Source organism: Salarias fasciatus, chromosome 1 (assembly GCF_902148845.1).
Source record: "Salarias fasciatus chromosome 1, fSalaFa1.1, whole genome shotgun sequence".
Classification (NCBI taxonomy): Eukaryota; Metazoa; Chordata; class Actinopteri; order Blenniiformes; family Blenniidae; genus Salarias; species Salarias fasciatus.
Genome location: NC_043745.1, coordinates 28,983,672 through 29,011,330, shown reverse-complemented (window position 1 = coordinate 29,011,330; position 27,659 = coordinate 28,983,672). Strand labels below are relative to the sequence as shown.

The 27,659-nt window shown below is 42.9% G+C and overlaps 1 protein-coding gene across 12 annotated transcripts in view; it reads left to right on the top strand.

Moving 5' to 3' along the window:
• Positions 1-27,659, top strand: part of baz2ba (bromodomain adjacent to zinc finger domain, 2Ba) — a 67,888-nt gene that overhangs the window by 38,664 nt on the left and 1,565 nt on the right. For 2 of the 12 annotated variants that reach the window (XM_030091126.1, XM_030091118.1), the window contains 34 exons: positions 1,395-1,586; positions 1,671-1,832; positions 2,276-2,472; positions 2,580-2,792; positions 2,936-3,538; positions 6,023-6,809; positions 7,208-7,477; positions 8,061-8,121; positions 8,303-8,411; positions 9,232-9,333; positions 10,046-10,268; positions 10,701-10,793; positions 13,064-13,125; positions 13,455-13,520; positions 14,190-14,255; positions 14,532-14,576; positions 14,873-14,905; positions 16,757-16,822; positions 17,182-17,322; positions 17,700-17,954; positions 18,201-18,424; positions 18,873-18,947; positions 19,023-19,254; positions 19,331-19,393; positions 21,348-21,492; positions 22,146-22,942; positions 23,056-23,308; positions 23,495-23,650; positions 24,088-24,248; positions 24,329-24,651; positions 25,305-25,440; positions 25,542-25,688; positions 26,381-26,679; positions 27,407-27,550. In XM_030091126.1, coding sequence (XP_029946986.1) covers positions 1,395-1,586; positions 1,671-1,832; positions 2,276-2,472; positions 2,580-2,792; positions 2,936-3,538; positions 6,023-6,809; positions 7,208-7,477; positions 8,061-8,121; positions 8,303-8,411; positions 9,232-9,333; positions 10,046-10,268; positions 10,701-10,793; positions 13,064-13,125; positions 13,455-13,520; positions 14,190-14,255; positions 14,532-14,576; positions 14,873-14,905; positions 16,757-16,822; positions 17,182-17,322; positions 17,700-17,954; positions 18,201-18,424; positions 18,873-18,947; positions 19,023-19,254; positions 19,331-19,393; positions 21,348-21,492; positions 22,146-22,942; positions 23,056-23,308; positions 23,495-23,650; positions 24,088-24,248; positions 24,329-24,651; positions 25,305-25,440; positions 25,542-25,688; positions 26,381-26,679; positions 27,407-27,550 — 6,901 coding nt within the window. The remainder of the gene's footprint in view (positions 1-1,394; positions 1,587-1,670; positions 1,833-2,275; positions 2,473-2,579; positions 2,793-2,935; positions 3,539-6,022; positions 6,810-7,207; positions 7,478-8,060; positions 8,122-8,302; positions 8,412-9,231; positions 9,334-10,045; positions 10,269-10,700; positions 10,794-13,063; positions 13,126-13,454; positions 13,521-14,189; positions 14,256-14,531; positions 14,577-14,872; positions 14,906-16,756; positions 16,823-17,181; positions 17,323-17,699; positions 17,955-18,200; positions 18,425-18,872; positions 18,948-19,022; positions 19,255-19,330; positions 19,394-21,347; positions 21,493-22,145; positions 22,943-23,055; positions 23,309-23,494; positions 23,651-24,087; positions 24,249-24,328; positions 24,652-25,304; positions 25,441-25,541; positions 25,689-26,380; positions 26,680-27,406; positions 27,551-27,659) is intronic. The other 10 variants (XM_030091208.1, XM_030091132.1, XM_030091154.1 and 7 more) reach the window with 10 other exon arrangements.

Genomic DNA, 27,659 nt, shown 5'->3' with positions numbered 1-27,659 from the left:
CAGTAAACTCATGTTCACTTTAGTTGCCTTCAGTGTTTTAGCGCGGAGCATATGTAACCGGTCCTGCTATTAAACCTGGGACTGCATTAGCTCAAAAAACACTGCACTCTCCTGTCACTCTGCTTTACATTTCCATGGTGTGTGCATGTGTATAGTAGTTTGACATTTTCATCTGCACCGAGCACAACACTTCCCTTTTCTTCAGTCATCACTTTTTTTTTTCTTTTTTTTTTGCATGTGTATTACCTAGCTTATGCAGAGGCATCAAGCAGGCTTGCTCTCCTTTTCTGGAATAGAAATTGAATTTGCATGAAATATGCTCACACCAAATTGCATCTGACTCTGGGAGGAGGTAATACGTGGCAGTCACCGCTGCCAGAAATGATTGTGCTCAGGAAAACGCTAGACGATGATGATGTTGATGAAGTATTCTTCTGTGCTGAAATTGAATGCCAAAAGGATAGAAGGAGGTTAGGTTTTTACACCTTATACACGCTCTTCTTTTTCTCATCACGAACATCCAGCCTTTGTTACTGCCCAACATACTCTGACACTCATTTCAAACAAAAAAAAAAATATCAATACATAAATAGTTCTGAGCTAGAATTGGATTATGACACAAAGCTCTGTAATTTAAATGTGAATGTTTTATCCTATATACATAAGCAGTAAGCTGAAGAAATAGTTTTTCTGTCATGCTCAGAAACAGTACGGCTGCCATGTGAAATTAGGTGCAGTCTGCGCGAGGTGGAAGCCAAATCTGAAGTTAATACTTACACAAATAGAAGGCAGTCATTCTGCATTTAATTCTTTTACAGCCAATTCGGATAAGAGGCAACACCTTCAAAAGCAGCTTAAATGTAGTTTTTACACCTTGTCGGTTCTCACATCAATTTCTCAGAAAGGTAATTTGAGAACAGTGTTCTTAGTCATAACCTAATAAACAACTAAATATCGGGCAATGAGTTGTACTGAGATATATCAAACTGTCACACCAAATGTACACTAATGTCAGAGCAGAACTCTGGAAAAAAGAAGATGTGAAATCTTGCAATGTAAGACTGGTTATTCACTAAACCGGAATACTGCAGCAACAAATAAAGACATGTAATTCTATTGTATAGAAGCAGAAAACTGTACAAAACTCAAATGCTGAATGTCATAAATCAGCAACTTATTTCAAATGTTTGTTGTGTATTGTTTTTTTTAAGAAAACATAAAATGAAAATGCAATCAATATTAAAAATTACTTTGTTCCAATGAATCAGTCCAAACTTGATAACAGTTACAATTGTACACCTGTTGTTTTGTTATCAGTTGTTGACTTATCACACGGAGTTATTTGTTGTGGATTGCATTTGAAACTAATTGATCGTGACCATGATCTATCGTAGGCCGTCTGTTTGGAGCAGCGGGAGAGCAGCCCTTCATTGGCTCCACATTGTCAAGTGCCTTCCCTCTGGTCAACCACCCAGCCTTCGGAGCCCTCTACACTGCCGGAGCGGGCAGGCCCGAGTTTGGAGGCCTGGGCTCCCTTGGCATGTCAGCTGCTTTGGCTGCCCACCCCCAGCTGGGAGCCCTCTCTGGTAGGAATGGTGACATTTTAATTCTCGACAGCAGTTCGCTAAATGTAAATGCACCTGTAACCGTCTCCTGCCCTCTCCGAACAGAATGGTGGAGAGCTGCTGAAGCCCATGGACGAGGAGCTGCTGCCTTTCTCCCCTCTTTCATAGGCTTCCCACCATTCTTCACTCCGCACATTCAGCCCAACCACAGCGCCAGTCCTGTTCAGATCAGGATGCCGAGCAAGAACAGCCATACCCCACCTAAAGGTACAGAATTGTCCTGAAGACACAGGCTCTGCTGGGTTTCCTTCCTCAGTCTCCGTCTGTGCGTCTTCTTCTTCCACAGTCTAAATCCACTTTGTCGTATGATGGGATTTCTTCTTTCCTAGACAGATTTAATGACTTTCAGTCCTCACTTAGTGATTCTGTTAACCTCTCTCTCTCACGCTTCCCCACGATCCCTCTCCTAATCTCTGTTTCTTGCACTCTTTTAATTTCACAGTATCTTTTAATTTATCTTCTATTATGTAAACCACTCATGTTAGGCTTCTGTCTTGCACAGCCAGCATGTTTGATGAGATACATGTATAAATCAATATTTTTATTAGCCTTATTCCATTCTGCAGTTAGTTCCAGATATTCCATTATCGTCTCTTGTAGAAAAGATGAAGCTGATTAGTAATACAGCAGATCTGTTTTTCTGTTTCTAGGGGTGAATGGCGCAGTGAACGGCAGTGGGGTCTGTCCTCCCACCACACAATCAGGGAGCGTTTCTGTGAGTCCAACTCCTGTTCAGGCATCAGCCAAGCCAGCCAAAAACTCAGACCCCTCCAACAGCCACCGTAGCAGCCCGCAGAACAATCCAGCAGATTTGTTAGAAAAGACGATTCAGAAGCCTAAAGAGAAGGTCAGTACTGAAATCGCATGTCCCTCAAAGTGAAACGAACATGCAGAATGCACACGTCATGCATTATACAGTGGAGCTGATTCTCACCGTTTCTTCCCTCGATGCAGAAGGCACGAAAGAAGCAGGCAGAAGCTGCTTTGGCGAGCAACAGCGAATCAGGCACATCTTCAGACAGTTCGAGCGACGGCTCCCTCAGCAGTGATCTGGAGGACTTACCAGAGGATGATGAAGATGACGACGACGATGATGAGGACGACGAAGAAGAGGACAAACAGAGCGAGTTTTCAGACTCTGAGAAGCGCACAAAGAAGAAAGCAAAGGTAAAGACGAAAAGCTGGCAATTAAAAGAAACTAGCTTCATTCATTAAACTATTGCCCAAAATGTGCACTGAATTGAGATAAATGATTATTCCATAGTGGTGTTCTTTGTTATAATATTTTTATTATTTGATTTCTAACCCAGGTTTTGATATCAACCACTGGAACTGCAAAGACTGAAGCAGAAAACAAAAAAGACACCCAGAAAGTCTCTTCCAACCCCCCAACCCTCGTGCCCCTGCCCTGCTCCGTCTCCCCTCCCGCCTTGTCCCAAACATCCCCACTGGCCCTGCACAGCTCCAGATCCCGAGCGGAGGGGCAACAGCAGCACTTCAGTGTGATCCAGTCTACTGGCCTGGCGGCAAACTCAAAGCCCCTGGCGCTCCTCTCACAGCCCCGCAGAGAGTCGTCCCCGTCTTCCTCCCCCATAGCTCTCACCACATCTCCAAAGGCGCTCTCCAGCACTGCCTCTCCCAAACCTCCCAAACTGCTGCCCTCCTCCTCCCCTCAGCACCTGCCCCTCTCCCTCTGCTCCTCCCCGAAGCCTCTCTCAGTCCCCTCTCCTCCCCGCTCCACTCTCCCAGTGTCTACCTCCCCAAAACCCTTCGGTTTGACCTCATCTGTAACAAGTTCCCAGAAGTCCTCGCTGAAGCCACCAAAGCTCACTGTTCCTGGCTCCGCCAAATCCAACAAGAGGAAACTGCTGGAAGCTTCACTTGCGCAGATCAATGAGTTCAGGCTCAAACAGGTAAGCCAGCCTGATCACAGCAGCTGAATAATGTCAATTTTTTTATTGTGTCCGACAGCAACATCACTTTTAGATGGTTAGTTTATTGTTGGAGGTTGTGTTAGAATTATCTGAAAAGGAGTAAACAGTAAAAGGATCAAAGCAGCTGGTGACTGTAATTATCTGAAGTTAAAGGAGTCGGTCAATGTCAGGGTGATCAATTTACATCAATCATGGTTCAATGCCTTGACTTTCCTGTTTCCAGTCCAAGAATTTGAGTTTAAGATAAAGCACAGCCAGGTTATAATCTTTTTTTGTTTTAAGTTGAACCCTGAACTGTGTCATTACTAATTATTAAGCTGCTGTGTGTGTGCTGACAAGCATAGTTTGACAATAACAATGGTTAGTGGGGCTACACAGTGGAGTGGTGTTTCAACGCTCTCCTCTCACAGTGGAAGGGTCCTGGGTTTGAGGCTGGGAGCCTTACTGTTTGGAGTTTGCATGTGTGCATGCTTGAACTTGCCTGGGGGTGTCTCCCGATGCTCCAGTTTCATCCCATAGCCCAAAAACACACATTTGAAGTTAATTGGTGATTCTCAATTGCCCATAGATGTGAAAGCGAGTGGGCGAGACTGTTTTTCCACTGTGGTGGACTGTGACCTGTTCAGGGCGTTTCCTGCCTCTCTACAGTCAGCTGGGATTTCTACTGCAGCCCTCAACCCTGAAAGTGATGACAGAGATTAAGTTATTCATGAGTTGTAGTGGTTGCTGTTAGAGCTTGGACTTTTTTTTTTTTGACAGTAATTAATGTGAAACAATCCATACCTGTTTTTTTCTGGTGGTCATTTATCGTGCCGTTTTCTGACTCGATCCAAACAGCTACAGAAGTTACTCCAATGAAGCTACAGACTCAATTAAAAATGAAATCATAACATTGACTGTTGCAGTACCTCATACATGCCAGTCTGGGATTTTATATCAGAGACAATCATGTTCCAAATGGCCTCTTTAAAATTAACATGGCCTTGAGCAAAATCTTCCAGCTGCAAAAGAACATTGGAAAGTTGTTTTGTGTAAGTGATCTCCGAGACTACTCATTTGAGTGAGCCGGCAGTGTGTTGGGAGTGGATACTGGAAGCCACAAAGACATCCAAGACATTTAGATATATTAATAGTTAATACCTCAAAATGTTTCCATTTATGCATGTGATGTGAAAGTCTGTAATCGCTATGTTAAACTCAGAAGAGGCGCACATGCACAAATAAGTGAATTCTGCTGTAATTAACGAGTGCGCGTGTACAAATGGTTAATTACTAAGTTGTAATGACCACTAGGAGTACTGAAAACATGCACTCTGGGACCATTTGTCACTGATATCCTCTGAGTAATCCTTGTAGTGATTTGCACAAAGTAATATAGTGTCTTCACAATTAAGTGCTGAAATAAGTTCGGTTCTTTTACCGATCACACTATGTTGGTTTAATTGATTAACAGCGTTAGGCTTTGTTCAGGATTTCTCTCCGTTACACCTGGAATTTATGCGCCAATAGCAGTGTCTCAGCAGAAAGCCCAACTCTTACAGCTCGTTAAACATTATGATCCATATGCATACATGATTTTCTCTGTGTTTTTAATTATTAACAACGGTTGCATTTGCTCAACTGCTGTTGCAAATAGCTTGTTGATGAAACAGTTAATGTTTTTTGTCACTTTAATATTCTGAGGCAGACGTAGACCGTGCAGAAATTCTACTGTATTATTTATGATTTTGGTTAATTTAAATGAAATGCTGTAAAATTGACATTTTTATTTGCCTTTGACTTCACAAATTCCATTTCTCCAGATGAAATATGAATGATCAATAAGCTAAACCAATTGAGATCCGCCTATTCTGTGAAAATCATTTCCCATTTTTGTTTCACCACTACTGAGAAGTTTACAACGAGCTAAATTCCCCCTGTGGTTTCAGCACTGTTACTGTATTTCATGGTCTGTGAAATTGATTTGTTTCACTTCATATCACATCCAGTTGAAAGTGCAACATTAAAGTCTAACCTACCTTTGCTTAAACACAGAGTGAACCAAACTTATCATCAGTGTTTGAAAAAAAATAAAAAGCCAAACGTTCCCAGCTGCATGATGATAATGATGGAGCTTTTCAAATGTGCAGACAAGTAATTACATTTTTAGAAAGATACACATTGTCTCTTTTGTGAACTTGGTTGAGAACAATGCCTTTCGGTTATTGCATTTATGTTCTTTTTGTTTCCCCGAAAGAGGCTTAGACACAGTTAACTGTACCAGTGTTCAGCATTGTAGTTTTGTCACCTGCTCAAACAATCAACAGTGATGCAAACTGACAGCTAGAGCAACTCCACTTTGTCCCGTTTCTTTTCCAATTTTTTTCCTAACCTCTCTTTGTTCCTCCCATTCTGCATTTCCCTCTCTGTCCCTCCCCCTGGCTGCCTTTCTCTACTTGTTCTCTCCTCCTCCTGTATTCCCAGACTCTCATGTCCCAAGGGCAGACGTTCCCAGCTGAGCTGAAGAAGCAGCAGCAGGGGCCAAACAAATCTCCCAAGAGGACATCTCTGTCTTCATCCCCATTGCCACCCGTTCCTCCTCCTCCGCCCCAGAACAATCACTCCAACCTCTTCCTCTCGAGTGCCCTGCTGGGGCTCCCTGAACCCCATCACCCAAATGGAGTCATCCAAAGCACCACTCAGGACGCACCTTTGGCCCTCATCACCAAACCTCGCAAAGACTCGGCCTCTCAAGGCAAGTCTCCTCAGCGCGACTCGGACCTTGGGTCGATGCCTGTCAATCTGAGCACAGGGGCGAGTCGGACCCCAGCAGCCGCCCATGCTGGGCCTCCTTCACAGCCCCCCACTACCTCACCCCATGCCACAGGTCATGGATCCAGAAAGAACAAGACTCCCAAGGCAAAGGGACAGACCCCGGGACAGGGACAGGGACAGGGACAGGGACAGGGACAGGGACAGGGACAGGGACAAGCGGACCCTTTAGCTGCCTGGAAGGGCTTTTCTCAGAACCATCTGGTACAGTCTCTAGTAGATTTGTTTCGAGGAGGAGAGTCTGGGATTGGGATTCCTGGAGTCAGTATCCCTGGAGTTGGAGTCCCCGGGGTGGGAATCCCTGGGACGTGTAACCCCACAGCTGGTCTCCCCGCTAACAAGGAATCTGACGACTCAGGAGATGATGATGACGATGAGGATGACGACCTCGAGGAGGAGGAGGAGGAGGATGAAGAGGATTCCGATGAGAGCCTGTCAGGTTTGTACCTTCTGCGTGCATTAATGAATGTAACATTCACTTTTTAAAAACCGAACTGGTAATTAATGGTTGTGCCTAATTAATTCATGGATAATTCAGGGAATAAATAATTCAGTCACAACTTTGAATTATGACTTTCACAATGTTGTGAGGCCTGAGCTTAAGTAATTTAATCCTACTTCATGATAAAGACAAACCTCAAATTTTCGCTGTTCTGAGAACCTATTGAAAATTAAAATTGAAATTATTGTTATCATTTCAGTCATTTCAGGATTCCTATTGAAATCCCAAAAAGAATATCACCTGCAAGTACTTGTGAATGGCGTTCTTTCTTCGCGGATTGATGCCTTGAAGTTTTTAACTCCTTCTCCACTTTTTGTCTTGCTCTGCCGTTTCAGAGTCTGACAGCAACTCAGACAGTGACATATCTGGCAAGAAAGTGAAGGAGTTAAAGCTGCTGCCGTCTGGATCTTCTAAGAAGGAGATGACTCCCCGTAGGCTAACCAAAGGCGCAGAACTACTGAACACCTCAACCAATCACACCGCCACCAGCTGCTCCCCTCTCAATCTGCAGGTCGTCAAGTCTCCCTCCATTGCCACCAGCTCCAGTGCCTTGGCCTATCATAGCTCTCCAGGCTCTTCGTCCTACAGCCTGGCCTCTCCTCTGGGTACTGTCTTTAAATTTCTGAATGCTGAAAGTGTGAAAGTAAAGTGTGCAGGTGGTTTTAGTATCGTTGATTTATACACTGTAACACAGTAACGCCGTGACATTCTATATCCTGGAAGCAAAGGAGGAGTATCTTCACATCAGGTGATCATGAAGAGGGATTGTGACTGTTACTGAGGCAGGAAGAAGGCCGTTGGTTGTCATAGCTGAATCAGAGCTCTGAGGTCCTGTAGGGGCATGCCTAAGTGCCCTGACAACTTGTTTGGCAGAGCAGCGAGGCTGATTTCCGCCTCTTTCAATGCGGACAGATTACTCAGATCAAAAAACAAGACTCATGTCTCGCCCATCAGGAATGTTTTAAACAGACATTTCCAGTCTTTCTGAAACTGCGAGTAATTTTCCGAGCTATTATACTTTTGGTTCTTCTATATTTGTTGTGGCATATGTTCCATCTAGTGTTTAACTTACACAATCTTTACCTGCATGTATGATTGATCACTGGTGAGTTAAGTTCCGCAGCTTTGTTGTGACTCCTTTTAATGCACGTTTACTGTTAAATTGATAATTGAACTGTCTTTTCACAGGCTTAGGAAAGAGGAAGAGGGTGATGGATGAGAAAGAGTTGATGATACCTCTGGAGTTGGGGTGGGTACAATAAAAAAATAATAATAATAATAAAAAGGGATTCACTTCATATTATGTTGATGTTTTTGTTGTTTTCATGATCTCGTTCACAAGCACAACTGTACATTTCACTGTATTTTTGTGAACACCTGTGTATTTGTGTGTTTGCTTGTTCAAAAAAAAAAAACAAAAAAAAAAACAGATGGCGGAGAGAAACCAGAATCAAATCAGTGGCTGGACGGCCGCAGGGCGAAGTGGCCTACTATGCCCCCTGTGGCAAGAAACTGAGGCAATACCCGGATGTGATGAAGGTACCACAACCTCACAGCTGTACTTTTCAACTCTTTGTCCCTGACACAGAATATCTTTGAGTCAACAGATGAGCAGTTTAGTTTGTACCGTGCTTTACGGTGAGAATCATTACAAGCACAATCTTTAATGATTTATTTTAAAAGTCTGCCTTTAGTTAATATTCACTGAACTGCTCATCCACGTTGCTCAAAGCAATACTTGTGTATCAGGACTTGATATGTATTTATATATATATATTTCTATGCTTCTGCTACAGCTGCACTCCAACCCCACCTCCCTGCTTTCTATGACCCTAATAGTGAGAGATGATATTCTTAGATTCACTTCTTGTGCCACTTTTCTTTTTCCCCACCTCTCCTTTTCCCCTCCCAAACATGATTAATGCTTCATGTTGGGATGCACAACTTTGGCCCAATTTGTACCGTATATCACAGGGCATAATTTTCCTTGTTTGCTTCTTCAAAGTTCAATCACACAGATTGTCAAAAACTGCCTTTGAGGGTAGGAGTGCAAACAAAACCTCTAACACAGTAACACACGATCACTGCTTGTCAGTCAGGCAGTAAAAGCCTAGCAATGCCAGAGATAAATAAGAAAGGGCCTGAATTGTGCACCCCAAGGTCAGAACCGTTTTTCTCTCCTGAGAGCTTTTGCTCTTTTTTTGTCCCCTGGCTTTTATAATGATTAGTAGCACTGCACAGATGCACTATAACTGTAGACTCTCTCCAATCTAGTGCCTCCCAGTTGCTTTTCATTGTCGCTAATTTCGCAATTTTTTTTCTGCCTAAACCAACGCCATTATTATTTTCTCTTCTGTAGTATCTATCCAGAAATGGAATAAGTGGCATCACGCGTGATAATTTTAGCTTCAGTGCAAAGATAAGGGTTGGTGACTTCTATGAAGCCAGAGAAGGACCCCAGGTGACTGCCTTTCATCTCTCTCTTTCTCCCTGATCCCTGTTCATCTTTTCATCTAGCGGCAGGCAAAGCTTCATGCAGCAGTCACTGTCAGGGCATGGATAGGAATCAACCAAAACCTTCAGTAGTCCTAGTTCATAGACCTCTCACTGTGCATGGAGAAATGTAATAATAAGCTGACATTACTTCCACAGGTGACCAGTGATAAATGCCATGTTATGTGTCTGTGATGCAAAGAGATTAACTAGAAATGAGGTGTGTGTGTGTGTGTGTCTGTGTCTGTGTGTGTGTGTGTGTGTGTGTGTGTGTGTGTGTGTGTGTGTGTGTGTGTGTGTGTGTGTGTGTGTGTTTTACTGGAGTCAGAATAAAGAAAATTCTCAGTAAAAAGAGAACTACAGTGCTGAGGGGGAAAAGAAACAGATTGCATTCAGCTTAAAATAGATGGTCAAAAATAGGAAATGAGTAATTCCTTTTGTATTCAACTGTTCAGTCAGTGTTTTACTTTAGATCTCAGGAAATACAATAATGTGCAAATCAGATAAAAATGTGTGTTGTTTATCAATCACTGTTGTATTGGTCCAGATTGAGCCTTGCTAGCTAATAATTAAATGATTCCCTGACTAAAATTAAATGACGCACACCAGCAAGTCATTCATTATTACATCTCAGCCTGTCCCTTCCAATCTCTCCATATCTGCTTTTTCTCTCTCTCTAGGGTTTACAATGGAGCCTCTTAAAGGAAGAGGAGGTCATTCCTCGTATTTTGGCAATGGAAGGTCGTAGGGGTCGTCCCCCGAATTCTGATCGCCAGTTAGCGGGCGACACTGCCAAAGGCAACCGACGGAGAAAGGGGCGACCCCCGAATGTGGGCGATCCACTGGTGCCCGAGGGCCCCAGTCCCAGTGAGGTCAAACTTCTGCGCAAGCTGGAAGCTCAAGGTTAGAAGAGGAAATGAGCCCTGAAATATGTTTATCCTAAGTGTGTGTGCCATTAATCAGGGAGCCATTATTCGGGTAGCATGAGCTAAAGAATATAGGTTGTTCAGATTTTTAGCCTTTGAACCAGCCAGTGTTGCTCGCTGTTATGCTGTTTGTTAGTCAACTTAACATTATGTGTCATAAAATAGACGCTTTCAATACGTGAAGTGTTTTGTTTGAGGAATTGTATTAATGTGTTTGCTGCTTATTGTAAATGAGCATTTTTAAACCCCAAGGTTTAGGTGATTAGCGTTTAAGAAACAAATTAATATTTCAGATTGCCAGCATCATTTTGCATGGTTAAAACCAGTAACCCTTGCATTTGGCTGGTGTCATGTGAACGGTCCACTGCGGTTTGTCCCTGACGGTGTCGTCCTTTTCCCCGCTGTGTAGAAATAGCTCGACAGGCCGCCCAGATGAAACTGATGAGAAAACTGGAAAAGCAAGCACTGGCCCGTGCAGCCAAAGAGGCTCGCAAACAGCAAGGTAAGAGAGTGCAGGGCCATAAACAGGCTGGTAGAGGATAATGCAAAACTCAGTTGGTCACTTCAAACTACTTTGATCTAAATCAGCGTTGTAAGGACAAACACCAGCAGGGCCTCTCTGGTACTGGGACTCTGATGCTGCACATACAGCATTTGTTTGAATATAGATTCATATTTATTTTCATCTCTTTAAAGCATAGGCTTTAATCTTCTTTCTGCTCTAATCTTTATTGTACTGTACTCTTTTTTTTAATCCTTGTACATAAACATGAAAATAAAAACTTTGATCAAAGTCCTAATGCACTTGCTTAGCCTGTGCTTAAATTCAAACCTGCAACCTGACATGCTATATATATATACATACATATATATATATATATATATATATATATATATATATATATATATATATATATATATATATATATATATATATATATATATGTATATATATATGTATATATATATATGTATATATATATGTATATATATTCAAAGTTTAAGATATCGGCTTCAAGTGGATGAAACTGTTTTTGTTTCAAGTTTACTGAAATTACAGCCACACTTTGAATTTTCAGTATGGAATATGTCATATGTGCTTTAAATTCAGTGATTAACTGCCTTTATCTAATCTGTTTTGTCTGTATAAATCCCAGCACCACACCTTTGACCCAAACAACTATCGACCTACTGTGTACCCAAGCTGTCCCCGTCTCTCCAAAATCCTAGAATCATTAGTCAGCTCACAGCTCCGCGGCTGTGGATAATATTGTCCATCAACCACAACAGTCTGGATTTAGACCTGCTGCATCTGTTGTTGTGGATTGCATTGTGAACCCATTTTGTCCAAAGGGTTTGCCCATTGTGATGACCGCAGCGTTTTGCTTTCCGTGTCGGTTCAAACCATGTATCTTTGACGCGCTCCACGCAGTTTTTCAAGTCCCCGGCGGATAGATAAATGTCCCCCTCAAGGATCAGTGCAGAGCTCCCTTTAATTTATTTTGTACATAAATCTGAAATAGTAGCACTGTAATGACAACTTTATTGTAAATACCCCCCCCCCCCCCCCCCATGAAAACTGGAATCCTTGAGGTTACATGCTGCATTTTATAAATGCTTAGTTTTCCCTGTTGAAGGCAAAAGTTGTTTGAAACAATTCAGAAGACTGAATAACATGGATTGGGACTTTGTGTTCATACTAATATTTCATGAAACAGAATTATAAATAGAGGTGAATTTAGCAGGGTAGCATTTTTTTAGTTCACCTCTTTAAAAACACTTTACACTGTGTTCATATTTAAATACTGAAATCTCCCGTGCATCACTGGAAAGCTATTAGTTTGCCATCATGTTGACCACTGTGAGTAATAACCTCTGAAAAGGCTGGACGTGCATTCATTTATAAGGCTATGCGGCTGAGACATTTAACATCCTCAGTTCAGTTCATAAGTAATAAGCAGGACACCAGATCACAAAAGTGGTTAGCTCTGAAAGCTTTTCATGTGAAAGTCAAATAGGAGAAAACTAATTTCCAGCCCTCCGAACCTCGCCAGTAAAACAAGCTGCAGTACAGTGCGAAGTTACACTCTCACACACACACCCACTGACTGTAAAGCTTCTCTAATTTAAATTTATAATGATATTGGTGGCTCTCCCAATTAGTGTGGCCATGCGTGGGCATGTGTTGGTTGTTTTGATTTAATTAATTTATGATGAATTAAGATATGATCTATTCATTTTATTTATTGTTAGTTCTTTTTTTTTTTTTTTTTTTACTGCTCAGACTTTTAAAAGATTTTAGGGAAAAAATCATTCTGGACTTTCCTAACTAAGTAGGATGTTTTCGGTGAATAAAATCCTCCAGGTGTAAAAAGGGTGAAAACCTGCTGCCACTATTTCTTTTTGATTCAATTATTTCACTACCCTTATGTTTATGATGTTAGAATAAAACACAGCTAAATATAATTTATATGCTATTGATTTATAATTTAATATATTGATTTATCATCAACATGCCATTTTAATGAGTTTGCCTGTGTGTGTGTCACATCATGTTTCCTGTTACTTTCCCTTTTATTAGCCGTTGTTAATTTGATGTTCTCAAAATGTTTTGCCTGCCTTGTAAATTGATTTCTGATATCAGTGAGTCGTCTCATAAATAGTTAGAAAATAAATAAAGCGATTTTCCTCCAAACATGAATACAGTTGATAGCCCTGCGTCTTCGGCGACTTTTCCTTGACACTAATGTAATTCTGACTTGACTCTTGCAGCTATCATGGCAGCGGAGGAGCGAAGGAAGCAGAAAGAGCAGATCAAAATTCTCAAACAGCAAGTGAGTATTTAGTTATATTTAACATATATAAATGTATTTCAAAATATTTTTATTGTATTTTATTGTATTTATTTATATATCCTTATATATACTTTCTTGACACATGCTATCAGTGTGAGCACTGCAGCAGTATGTGGTTATTTTGTGATGCTACTCAGCCACACTTTGTATTTCTTGTCGTACTAAAAGTTGTTGTGTCTTTTTACCTTGTCCTAATGGAGTAGAGTGGTTGGAAAGTGATTTTATCTAGGGATGTTTTGTAACGTCTAAAATATAAAGAGATTATGTTTTTTTTTTTTCCCTCCACTCCTTCCTTTTTTTCTTTACAGGAAAAGATCAAGCGCATTCAGCAAATTCGGATGGAGAAGGAACTCAGAGCGCAGCAAATTTTGGAGGTACAGAATCTGATCCAACAGCACCTCTGATTAAGCAGAACATTCCTGGATAGCTACAGCCCCTCAGTCTATAGTGTTTTAATCTTCCTAAAGCTCATTACTGAACAGCAGCATGCATTGGAGGGAGTTGCGTCTTCTTAGGCATAATTCCACATGGAACTAATGCTAAATTGGTCTTGGTTGACGGCTGTTGAATATTAAAATGGCTGTTGCTGCCTCTTCAGACCGTATTTAAATTGGACAGAAAAGTCTTTTTTTCATCAGACAACAGTAACAGTTTAGCATAAGTGGGTCGAGGAAAAAAAAAAAGGTGCTGTTTTCCACACACAAACACATGTGCAAAGATGCGTACGCACACACACACACACACGCTCACACAATTATACTGTAGGAGCTTCAAAGTGTTTTAGCAGGACTAAATCAATTTTGAGTTGACACGGTTGGCAAGCCACTCTTAACAGGAGGCTTCAACATTTTCACAATTACGTGTTAAAGAGATACATTATTCATTCGCTGTGTTTTACAAATTTGACTGGCATTCAGGAGCATGAAATCTTTTCTCAAACCAGAAAACTGCAAACAATCAGTTAAAGTGCACCAAAGCCCTCAGCCAAAACTGATTGATATATGTCTGTCTCTGTGATTCTTGACCTTAATCTTTATTCATAGGCCAAACGTAAGAAGAAGGAAGAAGCCGCCAATGCCAAAATATTGGAAGCTGAAAAACGCATAAAGGTATGTTCTAATGTAACCCTTCAAAATGGAATATGATTATTTTGATCATACATATGGGGGTATGAGATGCTGATAAATAAAGCATAATCAATGCATTTTTTCATACATATGCTATGATGGGGGGGTGTTTCTTTCTGCTTAAGAGGTAGATGGTAATGAAATCAAGACAGACCTTAGAAAAGTGCTGAAGTTCCATCAGTCCGCTGTGATTTTCATGATATTGGCTCTATGGAACCATATTGATTTCTCTCTCATCTTCTCATTCTTGCCTCCAAGGAAAAGGAGTTGAGGAGACAGCAGGCGGAGATTCTGAAACACCAGGTAGGCATTGACTACAACTTGCTCAGCCCTATTGAATTTAATACTCACAGCTGAATAAAACCTCAAACACCCCTAGTATAAGAACTTAAAAGTGTGCATGTGTGTGTGCGCGAGAGAGAGAGTGTGTGTTCATCAATGTGAATTTAAATACAGCATGTGTGAGTATATTGGAACATGGTTAATTACCAAACATCTGTTTAATGAAAGTCTTCCGTATTTCTCTTAATTAAACCCCATGCTTATTGGTATTGGATATTACTTCTGTTCCATAATATTTTGCCAACTCTCTCTGCCAGGAGTTGGAGAGGCATAGACTAGATATGGTATGGGTATGTTTATTTTTGTACATCTAACACCTGCATCGTGTAACTGGTTGTGTTATGGTTGTCATAGCAATGCATTAAGTGTAGCACTGGCTGCTGTCATACTACATTCTTCTGCATGGCTTTCCAGCAAAACCAACAAAAGAGAAAAAGAGTCAGTATGCTGCCTCCATCTGCTCGTCCTGAGGGACAACTGACCCTGTCACGGTGGCCAGGCAGCTTCTGTCCCCCTCCCCCATCCTACCCTTCTACTCAGAATGCATTGCAAAGACTGCTAGCCAATCCACACTCACTGTCTGAAAGTGCGCTCGAGGAGTTTCCATCCATCACATACATTGTCTAACTGTTGTATTGGAGTAGCCTGTGTTACCCATGAGTGCTTGACGATTTCGGTCCAGACATTGAGCTTGTGTCTGTTCGTCCGTGCATCTATTCTGCAGTCCACAGAGTGCTGGACTTTAACCTGCCCCATCCCAGCCTCTCTGTCATTCACTGTTCCTGTACTCTGCACAAAGAATGAAAACAGCTACCGAGAGTCATTTTGTCTTTATGGTGGAGACGCAAACAGATTCCTCTCACAGTTTGGTGAAGATTCAGCACAGGCTTTGCTTTAAATTAGAGCAGTTAGACTGTAGGATAAGAAAACAAACCAGTTCCACCATGGGGACAAATATGGTTCTGTGTAGCATTTTATTTTGGCCTGGCTCTCCTGCTTGTAGCCCTTCTCACTCATACACAGTCGCAGCTGAATCTAAAGGTCTGCCTATCTGTTTCAAAGCGGACCCTATGCACTGAACAGGTGAAAACCGAGATGCTTTGAAATAATCCCGGTATTTAAGGTTTTCACCTGCCGTTTAGTTTCCTTTGATTGATTGCCATTTATTATCACGAAAACCTGAATTGGATAAGCCTGAATGCCACGGGCTCCATGTTATTTTTGAACTGGTCCTTTTTTTTTTTAGTTTTTCCATCTGTGGATAAATCAAACCAATAAGCACAAAGAAATATTGTAGCAGAGTGCTTGGCATGTAGCTTGTTTTGTTTATCACAATGACAAAACAATCCTCACAAACAGCCCATTTTAGTCCCAATGTGCTGGAAATGTCCTTGGCAAGCCCTAATAGTGGCAATTGTGTCTTTCTGGTGGATCACAGAGGGAATGACAGCCTGATACGGTGGTGCGGGAAACCTAAAGAGATCAAATAAAATGATAGTCAGTCAGCAGTGATTCCTGTGCCCTTTCGCAGTAGACTGTGTATCATGCACCAAAGAACAACATAGATGTCTCATCCTCAGCAGTCACATACTGTGCTAATACTTAAGCTGCCAGAACCACTGAAGTGGAACTGCTCAGTTTGTAGCTACTCTTTACGATCCATTCCTTTATGTCACCCCCTCACCAAACATTACCGAGACGACGTGTCAAATAAATATTAGCATTGATTCTTTGTAATAGAATTTATTATTTCTGTTTAAACGCCAGTATGGCATGACAGATGACTTCTGGCGATTAGCGGTTTTTTTTGTTGCTTTTTGTTGTGTCAGCTTTAATTTAGAGGCCGTCACTGATTTCAGCTGCTTCTCTTTTTTTGAGCCTGTCATCACATCTACTTTTGTATCGCATCTATGTGTTGCTTTTTGGTTGTCATTGTACTACTGTACTCTTCACTTATGCTTCCACCATACATGTGAAAGTGTATACATGTGAAGCATTGTTTTGTGTTCGTTAAAGTACGGTGCCTCTATTCAATAAAGTGCATCACGACATTACATTAATGCATAACATTCTTAGTCGACCTTGAGCACCGCGTGTGCATTGTGTGCTTGTTAATGTGCTTCTGTTTTTTGCCACTCTAGGAGAGGGAGAGGAGGAGACAACATGTAATGCTGATGAAGGCTGTCGAGGCGCGCAAGAAAGCAGAGGTAGTCCACATGCACGCAAATAAATGCGGAAACACACACATGCACGCAATGCAGTCCACTCCATAAAAAGAGCCGAAGTCATTATTCCCTCCATGGATTCCCGCTTCCCTTCTCCTATTTCCCTCCATTCATTTTTTTTTTTTTTTCTCTCTACACACTTACCGAGTCAAAAGATTTTGGCCCTCAAGCACATTTTCTTTGAATGCACAGCAGCATTAGACTGAATTCAACACTGCTCAGCAAAGTCAAGTAAACCTTCTTGTCTGTTTTCACACAAACACAAATGCACACATGCACACAAGCGTGCACATACGCACACTTTGCCTCACTAATGCTCCCTTGAATTCTGGACTTTCTAGGAGCGTGAACGCTTGCGGCAGGAGAAAAGAGATGAAAAGCGCCTGAATAAAGAGCGTAAACTGGAGCAACGGAGACTGGAGCTGGAGATAGCAAGGGAACTGAAGAAGCCAAATGAAGATATGTGTCTGTCTGATCATAAGGTCATTTATTATTATTATTATTATTATTATTATTATTATTATTATTATTATTATTATTATTGTTATTATTGTTGTTGTTGTTATTATTATTATTATTATTGTTACTACATTTTCTTGAGACTCATCCCGTTAAGATCTCATGAAAGCCAACATTTATATATGTGGAAATGTCTGCCCCCAAGTGGCAAAAGAGTAGTACTACAGTATTTATAATCAGCGGAGCTATTATAAAATGAAAATCACCATTTCGACAACTAGGTCTCCTCCTTTATTTATAGTGATTTGAACAACAATTTAATGGAATTCAAACTGAATCTCACCTGTTTCTTTTATTTCAACAAATTCAGTCCTAAATTTGCTCCCTCTCCTCTCTCCAGGCTCTCCCAGAGTTTTCTCGCATTCCCGGACTAATCCTTCCGGGACGTGCTGTGTCGGACTGCCTCATGCTGATGCAGTTTTTGCGAGGCTTTGGGAAGGTTTTGGGTCTGGATCTGAATGTGGATGTTCCCACCCTGGGAATGTTGCAGGAGGGCTTACTAAATGTGGGGGACAGCATGGGCCAAGTTCAGGACCTCGTGGTCAAACTGCTTTCTCTGGCAGTTTGTGATCCTGGTCTGCCACCTGGGCAAAAGGTGAGCTTGTTCAGAATTTTTGTACTTAGTATTGTATTTACATATGATTTTAAACCATCAGGTGGGATTTACACTCATTAGTAGTCTTTTATTTGATAGACAGTGTGAGGGCTTTTTCCATTACGGTAAAAGTTTCTTCACATTGTTGTTGAAAACGCTAACATGACAAATAGCAGTCTTTGATGTTGAGTTATTTGATTTCGCTCGAGAAGTGAGCTTACTTGTTATCATCTTCTCCTCTTTCAGACTAAAACCATGCTTGGGGACCACCTGACCAACGTTGGCATCAACAGGGATAACGTCTCTGAGGTGCTGCAGATGTATATGGGAGCGCATTGTGTCAATACAGAGTTGGCTCCTCTGGCCCTCAGTTTGAAGACCAAGGCCTTCCAGGCTCACTCGCCTGCCCAGAAGGCCTCAATCCTGGGTTTTCTGGCAAATGAGCTGGCCTGCAGCAAGGCGGTCATCAGGTAGGAAACGCTGTTGATAATAATAATTACAAATTATCTTCTTTTTTTTTTCCTCTTTCTCTTGTGTAACTAATAGAAGATAAAATTTTAAGTCCACCTCACAAGTTCAGCATGTACACACAGAAAGAAACACATTATTGGTATCTTCTTTGAATTGCATAACACTCAAGTTATTCATTACCTAATAAAGGTGCTTTTTATTGACGCACTAAAAAACAATTAATACAGCTGCAGTGGGGAGCACTAATTTGCAAGAGAGTCTTTTTGATTATAGGAAAATTATACAAGTATTAATTTGTGCTCCGGGATAACAGCTATTATATTGAGCTTTTATCTTTCTCTGACAGTAATTTCCAGCCCCACTGAACTTTTTACTCACTTTGGCACGCTCTAGATTAAATAAAAACACTGCTTCAGTTGTAAGTAATGCTTATGTTTTCCCTTGCAGCGAGATTGATAAAAGCCTGGATCAAATGGCAAATATGAGAAAGGACAAGATCATCACGGAGGGAAAACTGAAGAAGTAAGTTAGACTGTAATGCTTTCTTTTCTCCTATTCTCTGGTCATCGGCCCACTAACCTGTGTGTGCACGTGCAGGCTGAGGACCATTTATGCCAAGCGGACTGGGAAGAGGGAGGCCAGTGTGGGTGTGGAGGAGAACCAGTCCATTGGCACTCCGTCCTCTGCAGTCAAACGCAAGAGGAAGATGGGTGCGGACAGCGACGATGATGACGACGACGACGACGACAGCGATGACCAGGCAGACGAGGACGACGATGAGGAGGAGGAAGAAATTAAAAAGGTTAAAAAAGTCGAGACATATGATGAGGTAAACAGACAGACTCTTATGGCCATTTTCATAACTGGCAGTGTGCAATATCTTACTGGGTTTGTTGCCTTGTCAGGATGATGTTGACCATGCTACCAGCATTGAGGAGCTGGAGAAGCAAATAGAGAAATTAGCCAAGGTATGTTATTCCCGTAACTGTGGAATGAATCTATCAACGTAAATGTGAAAGGCGTCAGGAAATGTATGCATGCTTGACTGACGCTGATAATGTGCGATTAAATGTTGTACACACAATGAGATTAAAAAAAAAACTCTCAGGGGAGCAGCTACAAAGAGATAAACCTCAGAAACACGGAACATTAAGTTTTTTTTTTCTTAATCATGATTATGTCGGGGTTTCGTGTTTGTTTCCTTGTTTTTTTCTTTTATGATCATCACATTGTAGATTCTCACTGAAGCTATCAAACTGACTGAACACATACAGAATAATGTAGTAAACAGTGTGAACTGATTCAAAGCATGTTTTATATTTAAGATTTTTCCAAATAGCCACCCTTTGGTTTGATTGAGGCTTTGCAAACACTTGGCGTTCTCTGTGTGAGCTTCATGAAGTGAAATGGTTTTCCAACCGTCTTGAAGGAGTTTCTAGAGATGCTGAGCACTTGTTGGCTCTTTTAGTCTTCACTCTGTGATCCATCTCATCCCAAAACATCTGGACTGGCTTTAGATCAGTTTACTGTGGAGGCCAGATCATCCAACGCAGCACTCCTTCCTGGTCAAATAGCGCTCCCACAGCCTGGAGGTGTGTTTAGGGTCGTTGTCCTTTTGCAAATAAATAATGGTGCAACTAAACACAAACCGGATGACATGGTGTGTCAGCAGGATGCTGTGGTCACCATGCTGCTTCAGTTTTAAATAAATACCCACAGCACCCCACAACCCCGACACACACACCATCACACCTCCTCCCCCATGCTTCACGATGGAACCATGCATGTCGAAAAAATCCCTTCACCTGTTCTGCATCTCGCAAAGACATAGTCGGTGGAACTAATGATCTTAAATTTAGACCCATCAGACCAAAGTACAGATTTCCACTGGTCTAATGTCCATTCCTTGCGTTTCTTGGCAATAACAAATCTCTTCTACTTGTTGCTTTGCCTCAATAATCATTTCCGAGCAGCTATTTGAAAATGACGATCTGAGTCAAACTCTGAACAGTTGATGTAGTCTTGTGTGTCTGCCACTAGAACTCTGCATGGAATTCAACTGGGCTCTAATCTGACTTGTGATTTCAAAGTGACTCAGTTGAACTTCTCCTCAGCAGCAGAGGTGACTCTTGGCTTTCCTTTCCTGAGGCGTCTCTCACGTGAGCCAGTTTTGTCGTAGCATTTGATGGTTTTTGCGACTGCACCTGGTGAAACATTCAGAGTTTTTGCAGTTCTTCCAGATTTACTGACCTTCAGTCCCTAAAGTAATGATGGACTGTTGTTTCTCTTTACTTAGCTGATTGCTTCTTGCCATAATTTGAATTCATTTCTCAGATAGGGCTGTCTGCTGTGTACCAACCTGACTTCAACACAACACAACTGATGGTCCCAATTGCTTTAAGAAGCCAAGAAACTCCAAAAATGCTATTTGAGAGAAAGCCAAGGGTTTACAGCCCTGTCAACAAAGCAAAGGGTGGCTACATTGAGAAATCTGAAACATATTCTGAGTTATTTCACACTTTTTTGTTCTTTACATAATTTCATTCATTCATAGTTTTGATACTTTCAGTGATGCTTTACAATGTAGTCTTGAAAATTGAAAAAAAAAAAGAAAAAAACGATTTCATATATTTTGTTTTTCAAAAAAAATAATTTTTTTCACCGGAAATTGCATTTGCTCAAATTTGTCACGTGCTGCATACATGTAAAGCAACCTAATGCTTCCTACATTATGCAAACCTGTATGCTGACATAGGGCTATTTGCTAATGAAGGCATTAATTAGCTTAATAAATTACCTCATTAGCATACCATGCAAAGCCTAATACATCACAGTAATTACAAAAGGACATGCGATAGCATGAATGTCTTCTGTTTTCTGAAGCCCTATAGAAATCTTAGAGAATGTCTTCTACCATTGCAGCAACATCATCAGACCAGGAAGAAGCTGTTTGAGATATCCCATTCTCTGCGCTCCATGATGTATGGACAGGACCGATACCGTCGTCGATACTGGGTGCTGCCGCACTGTGGAGGGGTCTTCATTGAAGCCATGGAGAGCGGAGAAGGTAACTATGAGACGTCACACATCAAGTCTGATCATTTTTGAAAGCAGACGGTGTATCTGATGTTGTTTCATGGCGTAAATCTGATTTAGTGCTGGTGTTTTCCTCAGCTGAAAACACATGATCACTAAAATTCCTCTTTTCAAGCATAATATAATGTACGCTGCAAGCAGAAAGTGGACGAGGGGGAACATTCTCCAGCTGGCCCTCTCTGATATCTGTGGTCCACATCTTAGATTCACCTCACACAAAGTCTCTAAAGAATGAACCAGGCTTCTGTCCTTCGGTCCTGTTTTGTTTGGTACACACGCCTTTTTATGCAGGAAAACTACATTAATTACATTTTGGTGAACGTACATGTGAAGCTGATCTCTTAGGTAAAAATGTCTTGCTTTGCTAAACAGCTCACTGACTGTAATGGGCACATGCTTAAAAAACTGTGTGGAAAATAAAAACCTTAATAGCAGTTTACAGTGTAGAAAGTGGATGGGAATATCTTGATGATGTTTTATTATGTCATGATTCTCTGAGTCTGACTTTAGTTCATATTTATAAACTATAATGGTTCTGTACTGTTCTAGAATAGCCATTGCTGGGTTTGAATATCACAGCTCTTTAATTTCTGAATAGACTAACAGTGTTTTATTTACCTTCAGCTCCAGAGGAACTGGAGGAGGAGCGACAGAGGAGGAGGCGAGCGGCAGAGGAGGTCAAGGTTAAAGAGGAACCTCAGGAGATCGAATTGCAGAAGGAGAAACCCGCCAACATGGAGGGCCAGATCATTCGAACACAAGGCTTAGTGCAGCAGAAAGTGGAGGAAAAGGAGCACGAGGGGAAGAAAAGCTCCCCGACTCACTTCTACCAGCAGGCGGGCTGCGTGTCCAAACTGTGCGCTCTTCGAGAAGTCAGCAAGGAGTCTGTGAAGGCGGAGGACAAGGAGAGTCCTCACATGAGACAGAGAGGCAGTCCCCTGGGCGCCCCCATCGCCACAACCACAGTGACATCGTCCTCCCCCACGAGCAATACCCCGGAGCCAGCAACAGCAACCACTCCCTCCATGGTGACCACGAACGACACTGCAAACATCCTTCCCCCAACTTCGACTTCGTTATCTGTCCCGTACCTGCCAGCTCCACGTGAAAGCCCAGGGAACACTCCCCCCACCTCGTCCCCCCACTTCTCCTTTCAGACCAACGACCAGCTGCTCAGAGTCCTCACGGAGAGGAGCGGACACTGGTTCAGTCTGCTCCCTCGCAACCCCTGCGACCTCGCGTCGCTCACCACAACGCCTCCAGGAGCGCAGCGCGTGTCCCCGCAGGCGTCCTCCACGCCGGGGAGAGCCCGGTCCCCGCCCCCCTCCCCCGCCCTCCCCCTCACCCCTTCTGCCGCCTCGGCCTCCGCCAGCCCGCACCACCCAGCCGGCCTCCTCAACTACCCACTGTCTGCTCTGCAGGTGAGGCTGCCGGACAAGCTGTGGCTGCTCCGTTGGATCCGGAACACACATGAACACCCTGTTTTAGCGTTTATCCTCCCTCACCCTGCTCTCCCTCCTCTGTCCTTCCCCAGGTGAAATCAGGCGGCTCGTTGCTTGGGGTTTCTTTCGGAAGCTGGCCCAGCGGCGTGATCAGTCCCAGCCTGCCGCTGTGCAGCAGCCCCAGCCCCGTGCCGGGTCATTCTCTGGAGGGCAACACAGCAGCAAGTGTCTCCAGTAAGAGTGAATCACCTTTACCTCGCATTGAGAAAATGTCCGCGATCCCCTCACCTGCCTTGGAGATGCCCAAATCCCTCGACCACCCCATACCGCGGCCCATTCCAGAGGGTAGGTGATTGAAAAAACTGAAAGAATATTAAAAAAAAGGGGCCATGAGATTTTTTATATTATTATTAACTGACAATAATTGAATCATTTGTTGTTCTGCTCTGTGCTCTCATTAACTGAATGAATGATCTGTAGACTCCGATCAGACTGGTGAACTCTGCATGTTGTCTTTGCTCGTTGTCTCAGAGATGCTGACAGGCTGGTGGCGAGTGTCTGACATCGAAGAGCTGAGGGCTCTAGTCAGTGCTCTGCACAGCCGAGGAATCAGGGAGAAGGGTCTCCAGAGGCAGATGCAGAAATACATGGAGATCATCCCCCAGGTCTGCACCAAACACAGAGACGGTGAGTTCCTCTGAGTTCACAACAGAGTGAAGCTTGGCACACCTTAATAACTCAATACCTGGAAAGATAAAAACACTTTTCCTCCTTAATGTAACAAAAAGGCACAAAATCCAAATATTCCCTGTTCAGATTTTGTTACCAGAGGTTTTGTTCTTCAAATTGACACTGATCCACGATGTAAAAAGTAAATAAATTTGTATTAAAAGACATCATTATGTGAAAGATGACAGTCGTCAGAACAAACAGTAACTTATTGTTCTGACTTTGTTTTTCATGTGATGAAATGGATAAAAGATGTACTCGCTGCCCCTAAAGCTGAGACGCATGGTCTTTATGATTCATTAGTCGACTGCTGCTACGTCATTTATGTTTCAGCCATGTGTAATCATGACTGTGGGGTGTTTAGTTGGCTGATATCGTTTGTGTCGTCCGTGCAGTGGCCATGATCGAGCTCCATGAGCTGGAAGAAAGCCAGGTCAGTGTGGAGTCGGTGCGAGGCTGGTGTGTGGAGGAGCAGGCCATGGAAATGGACATAGCTGTGCTGCAACAGGTTGAAGAACTGGAGAGGAAGGTCACTGCAGCCAGCCTGCAGGTCAAGGTGAGTACCCTAAAACACTTACCGACGAAGAAAGGTTAAATCAGAGGGCAGTAAACTAAGCAGCTGATTCCCTCACTCAGGGCTGGACGTACCCAGACCCTCAGTCCGAGCGGGAGGACCTAGTGTATTACGAGCACAAGCCGCCCACCAAGACCACGCCAGCATCATCGGGGGACAAGGACTCCAGGGAGCACCCTGAGGAGCGGGGGGACAAGGGTGGGGTGATGCGTCACCCGGACAACCCTCTGGACATTGCAGTGACACGTCTGGCCGATCTGGAGCGCAACATCGAGAGAAGGTACCTGAGGAGCCCCTTAGGTACCACCATTCAGATCAGGCTGGATAATGTGGGTACGGTCACTGTCCCTGCCCCCGCCCCATCCACTAGTGCTGACAGGGAAGGGTAGGTCATTTCTCCAACCAAAGCTCCCCACTCTCCCACTAAGACCCTTTCCTCTCTCTGTGTGTGCTTTTGTTTCCCATAATACTGAAAAAAGTGGGGGGTCTCTGCTGCTTTCACGGCGGATTTTTTTCGTGGTGGCTTGTTGCATTTGTGTTTGTTTTCCAGTCTTGTGCAGTTTTTTTTTTGTTTGTTTGTTTGTTTGTTGGTTTTTTTTTTTTTTGAGTGGGAGGGGCTCCACTCAGTTTCATCTCCTGTACAGGCATATATTGTTTTACTGGCACTCGTTTTGATATTTTTCTCCAGTCATCTGCATGGTGTTGTGCATCAGTAACCTTGGTTATGGGCATACTTTTGGCTACCACGCTACAGTATAAACTTCTCTGCATGAGCGTCCACTTAACATGACAAAATCGATGTGTACTTTTCCCCCAGCACCCTACACCACCCACCCCCACCCCTCCCCCCTCTCCCCACCCCTAAACCCTCATGCCTGTCTCTGCACAGCTGGACTTCTTTATGGTCTGCTCTTGGCAACTGGATCAACTGATACAGATTAACACTTTCTGTGTCTGTGTCCAAAATAAAACCCGCATATTTATGCCTTAATTGTGCGGTTTTCGACTCTCATCACCTTTGCTTTTATCCTCTCGCAGCGGTGAGGAGGAGGTGGCCCACGGCATGAAGGTTTGGAGGAAGGCCTTGAGTGAAGTGCGCAGCGCTGCCCAGCTGGCCATGTGCATCCAGCAACTGCAGAAGTCGATTGCCTGGGAAAGGTCCATCATGAAAGTGGTGAGAAATGCCACCGCAACGTATTTCCACTCGACTAATTACAAACAAACCCTCATCAGGAAGTTTTGTGCTTGTTTTTAATGGATGCCCTTGTTTTGTAGTACTGTCAGATGTGCAAGAAGGGGGATAATGAGGACCTTCTCCTGCTGTGTGACGGCTGTGACAAAGGCTGCCACACTTACTGTCACAAACCCAAGATCACCAGCATCCCCGAGGGAGACTGGTACTGCCCAGCCTGCATCTCCAAGGTATCCGAGTCTTTAATATGCGCTGTCATCTGCCCACAGTCGTTTGAAAGAGGAAATAAATCAAACCCGTGTATTTGTCTGCATGCTTCTCATTTGATTAACAGCATTGTCATTTACAAAGAAGCTTAAAGTGTTGTTTTTCAAAGTTTTTGCTGCTTGGTTCATGAATGATTCCTCTGAATAACACAAGGATAAATACATACAATACAATCTAACAAATTATATGCTTGAAAACAGTTTTCCAGTATGATTTGGAAGGTTAAACTCAAGGAAGGAGAGGAAATAAAAGGAGAGAGATGCACTGTATACTGTGTGTTATGCATCTTAACCACCCGGACACCTCTTACTCAAAGAATCGCCAGCATCTGCAGGGATTTTACATTTCCACTAAAGTTTTATTAGGCTTCCTCTTAAGTTTTACAGTCTGCAGCACAGATTTGGCATTTATCCCATTAAATGACAATAAAACTCATAACTTACATTCATACTGTGCGACGCTGGATAACAACAGATTTTATTGCCAGCTTTACAGAATAGTTTTATGTCGATGTGGTCAGCAGAAGGATTAAATAATATTGGAGGTGGAGGATATGACAAATTGATCTGATATTTTTAAAAAAAGGTCAATATTGGTGTGATAAATCAGTTTAAGTGGATGCCCACTACCAATTGTACCTTGTTTATTTCTACAGGCGAGTGGTCCGTCTCCCAAAAGCAAGAAGCCTCCAGCTAAACCAGTAGCAGCTAGCGGGGGCGGCGGCAAGAAAGGGGAGGTGAAGAAGAACGGGAAGCAGGCGGGAAACGGAGAAGTGTCGGAGGACGACTCAGCCAGCGCCAGCAGCACCCCCAAGAAGGGAGCAAAGGACGCCAACAGGAAGAGGAAGACGGAGGAGGGCTCGCCCGCTCCGGTCGCAGCCAGTCAGGAGAGCCCTGTGTGTGTGAAGAGAGCCAAGACAGCTCGAGACAACAACAGGGACCTGGGGCTGTGCAGGTATGTGCCCTGGCTTGCTCATACATGCTTCTCTGAGGGGGGGGGGGGGGGGGGGGGGGGGGGGGGTTCTCTTGCACTGTGTCTGTCATGTGCTGCAGGACTCTACCTGCAAGTGTTATTCAGGATTTTTCACTTTCTGTCGCGTTGAACCCATAAACATAATTTCTGTTGGTCAAAGCTCGGAAAACACAAATTACTCTAAATGAAAATGTATCCCACTTTACACTTTTTGACCACTCGATGGCAGCAGAAACAAAATGTGAACAGAAAAACATCAAATTAAAATGGCCTTCAGAGCTGGTGCGCAATCACTGTTTTGTCTGCAACCATTAGACATAAATGAAGAGTATCTCACGCTCAGCTCACTCTGTGTTTGGCATCTGGCTGGAATCGTTGGTCCGTTATCTTAGTCTCGGGTATATCTGGCTTCTGAAGATGTATGAAATAAGAGGGGCTGTTTGAAATGTTTTATACATGCCGCAGCCTAAAACATCTGCATGAAGCTTTGGTTCAAAAAACAAAAGCAACGCTGCACCTTTGTTTGTGAAGTCTCTTGATAAATCTTTACATTTAATTCAATCCATAGCTGCTTCGAATTGAAGGGATTTTAAACCCGCTACTCAAAGTAAAGCCTGTCAGTGTTTTAGGTTTCAGGGTTTTTTTTTTTTTCAACCCTAAATAAAACTCTCGGTCTGAATCTCTGTGTGCTTATTTGTGTTTCCACCAGGGTACTTTTGGCAGAGTTGGAGCGGCATCAGGATGCATGGCCTTTTCTCACACCTGTCAACCTCAAATCGGTCCCCGGATACAAGAAGGTCATAAAGAAACCGATGGACTTCTCCACCATACGTGAGAAGCTTGTGAGCAGCCAGTGAGTTCCCTTCCTTTCTGTTTGTTCCTCTTTTCACTGTCGGCCCTCAGGGCTTTTGGAAAGAATTTAAAGTCGGAGAGAGCAGTATTTTTCAGGATATAAGTTTTAT